Raw genomic sequence first — 8,780 nt, 5'->3', positions numbered from 1 at the left:
AATGTATGACAGGAGTTGTGGCAATTAGACGCAACAGTAGACATACCTACTCTCAAAGAATAACCCCTTAATTAAAATACGCAAGAGACAGCTGTACAAAAAACTTTGTTTCTAAAGTTAAATCCTATTTTAGAACTGTTCTATTCATCAAAAATATGGCGGCCTGCGATCAATTGTTGAGCAAATTTGTACAACAGTAAACTTTAACAAACGCTCCCTAATACAATATAGGAGTTCTTAAAACAAAGCTTTTCGACTGTAATAATATTTAGACTTTAAAATTCCGAACACAAAGGGTGATTACAATGGCACTGACACATATCGGGCCGGCCTTCTTCCGTTTACGTTTGCGTTCGTTCATCTGATGTTGTCATAACAATCCAGCCAGTTTTGAGATTCTCCGAATGTTGAATGTGTGCTTAAGATGTTTCTTCTTCTTCTATAATGGATGGTGCATTTATTGCGAGTAAACAAGCTCCGAGTGGCTGATAAACGATTTCCGTTCAACCCGGCCCGTCGCTGCTAGCAGTTCACAGTATGTATGTATTAGATAAGTAGTAGGTAGATTCGAATGTATATATTTAGTTCTAAATGAAAATGACATATAATGTTTATTTAAAATAGAACAAACTTACAGGAAGATCGTAAAACCTTACGATCGATTGTTATTTAATGTAAGAACCCTTACATTAAATAACAATTGAATGTCAAGGACAAAATAAAATATTTATTTTGTCCATGTCCACTGTACCTACTCATTAACTGAATACATCGATGTCGATAATAACATTAATAACAGTTATTTAAGTTGGCGATCAAATATCGCTGGCCCAATATTACAGGGTTCTATGTTATATTTTCAAGATAGGTAGCTGAAATTCGACTTACTGCCCAATTCGAACTTTAAGATACGTCAGTTAATAGATCTAGAAACGATATGAATTAGATGTTTCAGTGTCAAAAGTGACGTTTTTGCTTGAAGAAACGTTAATGTCACTATCGGCGCGATTCGGGAAACGAATTAGAGATTCACTAGATATGAAATGGTAAAGATATGTGACGTTGCACGGCAAAAGGTACCATTGCCCCGGCTGAATATTGGAGCGGCGTTAATAATAGCGTAAGCGCCAGCCGCCATAAAGTACCTTTTTCCGTGGAACGTCACATATCTTTACTATTCCATCCGAATCGCGCCGTATGTCAATGTTAGAATTTCAGTTCGATAAAAGTGAAACATAGAACCCTGTAATAATATTGGGCCAGCGATATGTCGTCAGAGATTTTATTTCTGACAGGTACTGGCGCGGGCAGGCGGTTCATCAATGACTTAGGTAAGTAAAGACAAGCAATTAATACTTATCATTTTAATACAGCAGCCAGTCAGATCGTAGTATAAGAAATAAATACCTATACTAAAAAAGGTAAGTACTTACTTTATTGTGAGGGGATGCGCTTGGAAGAATTTAACGCGAACATCAGACCAACATGGCTGGGACGACTCGCACACATGTCACGTACTTACCAGACGCACGAGCGGACATCAAACAATTCTGTTTGTATTTAATGACCGTAAAGCATCCGTCCAAATTTTAGTGTTCTTTCTTCCGTGTGAGGCTTTCTATCGTTTACCGCGAAAGTGAAATGTTTAACTGTATTAGAAAGCCTTGGAAACCTTATTAGCGGGAAACATATGGGCGGCAGTCGTGCATGCACGAGCCCTGGGTGATTCACAACGCTTATCGCCCCACTCCACCAGTAATGTGTGATATTCGATGAAGGGCTTCCGGAAGAAACCATAAGCATCATATTATAGGCACTCACTTTTTGATTTGGATTTTTTTTCATATTCACAAGCTCTAGCTCTCTAAAACGTCCAAGCAAATTATAACAAGTTAAAACTAGTGCCTACGCTAATTCTTGGGAGTTGCCAAACGGACCCCAGGCTCCCATGAGACGTGGCAATAAGCCGGGATAAACGCTAGGAAGAAGAAGAAAAAGGAAAAAGAAAAGGTCTCCAAGGATTTATATTTACTTACTCGTATGTACCTACTTCGTATTGATTTAATAAGCAACGGTTGTTGCAGAGGATCAGTACTCCTCATGATTCTGAGTAGAATCAAAGAAAATTTCCTAATCAAAACAAATAGTGTGGATATTGGGGTCAAATTATACTAGCTTCAGCTTTAAGTTTTAAGCTCGGGCAACTGTGTGTTATTGTTATTGCTAAGCCAGGTGTGTGTTGGCAGATGACGGCGCCAAAAAACGTCGCGAGCGTGCGGGCCGCGTGCCGCCGCCTGGCGGCTGGCGACACAGCCGCCCGCCGGCTGCCGCTGTTCGTTAATTATTTACTCATTATGAAGCCCTTTGTTCCTGACAGGGTTCAGCGTTATCGGTGTTGAGCGCGGAATTAAAATCGCGGTTTGAGCCGCGAAAACAAAGTTGTTTGCATATCATCAGGGGGGAATTACCTGCGCGTTGTGTCTTACTTACGTAATGCTTAGCTTAGCTTACTTGGTTTAGCATAGGAAGGAGGATATGAAATACGAATGTTTTGGGCAAATGAGGCGAATTGGACCGAAAGTTACTCGTGCATGGTTCCCCAAAAATACATTCTGCCGTATTCGAACTTCAAGATATTCACAAGAGACGACACGTACTAGATCCATTCTAGATACGTTATAGTTTAGATATCAACTAGTTCTCTTTTGCAGCGCAATTCGGGCAACCAATGTCACTTTTACGTTAAATAGAGTAAGATGTGAATTAGATCTCTAAGTCATTTCCTGTGGAAATCGTTCAGGAGTACATATCTCCAGAATCGCGCAAATGTCAAATTTGACAGGTTAGATCTTAAACATATCGTTATCGTATCTTGGTGATGTCTAATAGATGTCTATTTCAAAATCCGAATCGGGCTCATTGTATTTTTTTTACTGCGGCATATTTTAGATAATATAACAAACTTAGAATAAATTTAAAAGTGGAAAAAACTCTGCTTGTTAAAAATTAAAATTAGTATGGGTAGCACATCGTAACTGGTGAATTTCCAATATGACTTGGAACTCCGGTAGTCGTTTAAGAAGTATAACACTCTTACGGTAGATGTCGCTAAGGGGTCCCCTTGACCTATAATATGGTGGAAAGATTTGCTGGCTAGGGATGAGGTCTTGGGGGCTCAGATGGCAGAGCGCTGGAGTATCGATCCAGAGGCCGTGAGTTCAAGTCTCACCCAAGACAGTAATTTTTCCACTTTTAAATTTATTCTAAGCTTAATAGCATCGTTCGCAGACGTTTCTGCTTGTTAAAAATTAAAATTAGTATGGGTAGCACATCGTAACTGGTGAATTTCCAATATGACTTGGAACTCCGGTAGTCGTTTAAGAAGTATAACACTCTTACGGTAGATGTCGCTAAGGGGTCCCCTTGACCTATAATATGGTGGAAAGATTTGCTGGCTAGGGATGAGGTCTTGGGGGCTCAGATGGCAGAGCGCTGGAGTATCGATCCAGAGGCCGTGAGTTCAAGTCTCACCCAAGACAGTAATTTTTCCACTTTTAAATTTATTCTAAGCTTAATAGCATCGTTCGCAGACGTTTCTGCTTGTTAAAAATTAAAATTAATATAACAAACGTTTGCATTAAAGCTCTAGGTGAATATTTTGAAGACAATAAATATACTTTGTTTTTGTTAAATGTCAAATATTCAACAATTCCTGATATCGAATGCATATAATAATTATAGCCTCGTACGCCCTAAAAGTTATATAATTAAATTTGTAGATGTACTAAGTACCTACCCGACTTAATACATATACAAATTTAATTCAGTTTTGAACTCTTATTCAAATAAAAGTCTCAAATTCAATAGCGCCCATTAGTCAGTAAATTCACATGTCAATGCATGGTAAGTAAGCAATTTAGATAATAGAAGCAGAACGTAACACTATGTTTGTCCTCGAGGATATGCAAATATTTAGATAGGTACCTACTAATTTAAGAAACGAATTTATTGTTATTACACGCATAAATTACATGTTTAGGTAGGTATACCTATTTACAACCTACTACACCTGAACGGAATGGACTGAAATTAACACATTAATAATAATGTATTTAGAACTTAGATATTTTCATTGTGGGTTAACATAACACTCATTTCAACTCACAATTTAAGCATTAAACATAAAGGTTTTTTGTAAGTATTGTTTAATCTTCTTGTAAATAGAAATCTTCAATTTCTTACATTCCACAATCGTATTTCGGCAAGTGAACTGTTAACTTATTACTCAATTCAATCATTACTGTATATACGCTTACATACATAAGTACGGAAGAACATAACGGTTTGTACGAGTACTTGTGATACATTTCGATGCCTGATACATTTGTTTCGTAACACCTGATACATTATTATTAAAAATCGAACGTTTAAATCCTGATAACAATTTACACTATACCTACTTGCTTTTTAAAACACGGAAGTAAAACGAGTATTGATACAAATAAACCAATTTAATATATCCCTAGTCGAAGCGCTCTACCTACGCAATACCTGAGTTCAACAGCGTAGAAGCAAGGAGGCGTAATCTCGTTATCAATGACACTTGATTGGCCACTATTCAGGGTTGAGTGCATCGGGTCGGGCCATGGTGCTAGGCACTGTCACGGATTCCAGGCGGCCGTGCCGGCGCTTGTGGTTAACCAAGCGTCTCAGTAGTCCACTAATAATCGCTCTACATATCGTCGACCGCCAAATCTACCTATATGCTAGCCATTGATAACATAAGCACGGTGTCATATGGCTCGATTCGGAAAATGAATTAGATTTCTACTAGACTTCAACAAGTTACGATATGGATAATTTAAAGATATTTGTAAGATTGATATGTTAAAATTGACGTTTCCGCGATTCTGGAGGTCGTCTTGAACGATTTCGATAAGTTATGACTTAGATATCCAAGTCATATCTAGTCGATATCTTATGTAGATCTAGTTGATCTCTAGATCGTCTCTAGATCTTGCGATTATCTCGAAATCCGAATAGGCCTGCTATTCATAAGTTACTTGTTGGAATACGCTACGTGCTTTTACAAAGTAGAGCGGTTTATTATTTTACGCAAAACGTGATTCCGACTAGGTATTACGAATATCCATTCATTTTTATGAATGAAAATGCGCTTAAACGCCACATCCTGTTATATTGTTTGGGATACCTGCGACGGTCCCCGACGTGGCTATTTATAATTAGTCGTCTACCTGGCTTGTCCCGACGTGATCTGAACAAATAGTTTAGAATTCTATAACAATTGAAACGGTTTGGCGGCGAGGCGCACTGAATGCACCGCCCCACCACCGCTCAGGTATTTGTGAATGAACGTGACGGGCTGGCGCAGGGGACCGCTCGGCCGCGGCCACTCTCAGGTAGAAAATTACACTTTTGGAATTCTTTCAACACTCGGCTGTTGCGGAGCTACTCGGCGCGCTGGGCCGCGAAGCCGCAGCGCGGGGCGCGGGGGCGCCGCGGCGCATGCGTTGCGTTCTTTTTACACAGACGATCCCTCTCTCCCTCAGTTGATTTACAGCCGCCGCGGATGCGTGCTGTGTCGTCATGTGTCCCTCACCAACTTTTTCGAGTAGTGACGTGATACGGTATACGAACCTAGTGATGAAGTACATTCGGTGCGATTGACTCGAGAGGATATTCTGCTCACCATATCGCGGAACATTGGTCGGAGGAAATGCAGTGAAAGTGACAATTAGCCGTAAATTGGATAAATATGAAAATGAGGTGGTTTATAGTGACAGTGAATGTAGTGATGTGGAAAACTGTATTAGCCGGCATCGCTCCCGCCGGGTCGTGCCCCGCGGTGTGCGAGTGCAAGTGGAAGGGTGGCAAGCAGACGGTGGAGTGCGTGGACCGCGCGCTGATCACGGTGCCGCAGCCCGTGGACCCGGCGACGCAGGTGCTGGACCTGTCGGGCAACAACCTGCAGATCCTGCCGCAGGACGCGTTCGCGCGCACCGGCCTCGTCAACCTGCAGCGGATCTACCTCCGCAGCTGCAGCATCGGACAAATACATGACCGAGCTTTCAAAGGCCTAACTAATCTAGTTGAATTAGATCTCTCTCATAATCTACTCACTCAAATACCTTCCAATAGCTTCAGGGACGCTCCGTTCCTTAGAGATCTTACATTAGCTCAAAACCCAATCTTAAAAGTTCATTCTGAGTCATTAAGTAATTTGGGAAGTGTCGTGAAGCTCGATTTGTCAAAATGTGATATCAGAGAAATATCTCCCGACTCATTTAGAAATCTAAAATCATTGGAGTCGTTAAAACTGAACATGAACAAATTGAGAGAGTTACCGCTCAATTCCTTAGAAAAATTGGAAAAATTAAGAGCAATAGATCTATCAGATAACCATTGGACGTGCGACTGTCGGCTCCGCGAGCTAAAGCTTTGGCTAGGGAAACGGAAGCTCCTTTCAACGCCGAGCTGCTCCGCGCCGACTAGGCTCGCAAATCGGCCCTTTTCGGAGCTAGCCATCGAAGAATTCGCCTGCAAGCCGGAAATATTGCCTGTCAGTCGACATGTCATGGCGGACGCCGGGGGAAACGCCACTATCACATGCAAGACGGAAGCAGTGCCGAGCGCTAGCATTAACTGGTATTGGAATGGCCGGTTACTCCAAAACGGAAGTCATTTTAACTCTCACCAAAAAACATACATATTCGAGGAGGGTGATGCGAAAAAGAAATCGATGTTAGTATTAACTAATCTACAAGTCTCCGAGCCTATCGAGTTTTACTGCGTCGCGACTAATAACGGTGGCAATGCGGAAGCCAATTTTACATTACATATCAGTCAGAGCAGTTTACAAACAACCTTGGGAAGCGCTCAAATTGCGAGTCTCGGCGCTGCATTATTCATACTTATTGTTATAGTTTCATTGGGATTATTAATTACATTTGTACGATTTCGTCCACCACCCGCTTGCGAAAGCAAAACGCCTAACACACTGGACAGAGTGGTGTCGGGTAATGAAGTGCATCCGGCCGTGGCCGACAGGCCGCATGGTGCAGTGCTAGTGAACAGGCAAGAAACTATGAATTACAATGACCCCAAATGTAACCCGGTGCTGAAACCTCCAAGAGTGAGCGATATCCCTTACACCACTAATCACTACGAAGGCAGAGGGAGTCTCGTGACCGCCGGCGGGCCGGTAGTGGTCTCACCGACAGCTTCAGCCGGTATCGATCCCGATCTTATCAACGGCACGAGGCCGGACAGTGCCACTCGACCAGGGAGTGGCGAGTACGCACGCGAGGGTTCCGACTCCTTATACCCGTCTGGCCTCTGGGATCAAATGAAAATGACGCAAGCCAGCAATCTAGCTCGGGCGGTGAGCTCAGCGATTCCGGCGTACTACAATGACCGGACGCCTATAATCGAGAACTGCAGCGTGAACGGGTCCCAGGAGGAGTTGGGGTACATGAGTCGGACGTTCCCTCGATCGCACGCGGCGACGGCGACGACGACGGCGCCGGCGGCGGCGGGCGATGCGCCGTACCCGGCGGACTACGGGCTGCCGGTGGCGGGTGCGGGCGCGGCGGGCGCGCGCACGCTGCGCGTGTGGCAGCGCGCGCCGCCCGTGCTGCCGCCGGTCCTCAAGAGGGTCCTCACCATCACGCGGCCCTCGTCCGAGGAGAGCTTTCAGGATGGCTGTGCCACTGATGTATAGATTTTATAAATATTGCAATGTTACATATCTACGATTTAAGTGAAGAGACGACAGAATTGTAAATTCATACGTAAATTAAGAATGGTATGTATTAACTATACCTAAATAGGCCTTAGTGTAATATTTTTTGTATGATATAACTTATTTATATAGATAGATAAGTATTTGGAAAGTTACTTTGGGTCCCGAAGTAGGATCCGCGACTGATTAGTTGAAGGATGAATTTAAGTGTAATATATTATTAACGTGATATGGAATGGTATTGACTATGATCGCCAAATAATTAAATAACGTTTAAATATTAAATTTCTTCGTTGTTGAGTCGAAGCCCAGTGAAGTTACATGAAACAGTATAATATACGTGTATTACTGAATCGCGATTAGAAAGGGATTGAGATAGCTGTCAATCCATATTGATTTTGACGTAAGTGTATGGAAATCTGTTATTTCTAATCCCTTTCTGATCGCGGCATGATAATAAGTAACACGCAGACATTAAATATTATTATTATCCAAAAATATTGAACTCCTGTCAAGATAAATGTAAAAATAATGTTATTACACGATGAATGTTGTTCGATGTACAATAATAATTATATGTGTATTTTTTGTTGAAAAGAATATAAATACTAACTGGAAATAATAAACAGGGCGACTGTCAAACTATTTTTTTGTTTTATTATGCTCCTTAACCTATAAGTAAAACATTGTACTCGTACCAATGTTCGGTTTGAATTGTTGAACACTTAAAGAGTTAACTACACTTAATAATAGAGGATTCAGACGACTCATGAGAAACAACCTTTTCCTACTCTATAGGCTCTTATTTTTGTGTTTATATTTTTTTTCATTTAATTTTCACAAAAAGTTATCTTAATTATAAATCTAGAGGTCCTAGTTAACCGTTTAAATATTCTCGTCACGTCATTTTATTCCCACGGCGGGCATTGTGTATTTTCTCTGTATAAGTTACGTTGTTTCCATATTTTCATATTTCTTTTAAATTGATTAAGACAGGTTAGGTTTATCCAGTAAAAAT

General features: G+C 41.5%; 1 protein-coding gene across 1 annotated transcript; it reads left to right on the top strand.

Moving 5' to 3' along the window:
* The first annotated feature begins 5,376 nt into the window (after positions 1 to 5,376).
* LOC134677814 (leucine-rich repeat-containing protein 24) lies at positions 5,377 to 8,407 on the top strand. The gene has a single exon (XM_063536271.1). It carries the CDS (start codon positions 5,777 to 5,779, stop codon positions 7,739 to 7,741), a length of 1,965 nt encoding a protein of 654 aa, XP_063392341.1. The 5' UTR covers positions 5,377 to 5,776; the 3' UTR covers positions 7,742 to 8,407.
* The last annotated feature ends 373 nt before the right edge of the window (positions 8,408 to 8,780 follow it).

The sequence above is a fragment of the Cydia fagiglandana genome, chromosome 1 (genome assembly GCF_963556715.1).
Source record: "Cydia fagiglandana chromosome 1, ilCydFagi1.1, whole genome shotgun sequence".
Lineage (NCBI taxonomy): Eukaryota > Metazoa > Arthropoda > Insecta > Lepidoptera > Tortricidae > Cydia > Cydia fagiglandana.
This window is presented reverse-complemented; position numbering and strand designations above follow the sequence as displayed.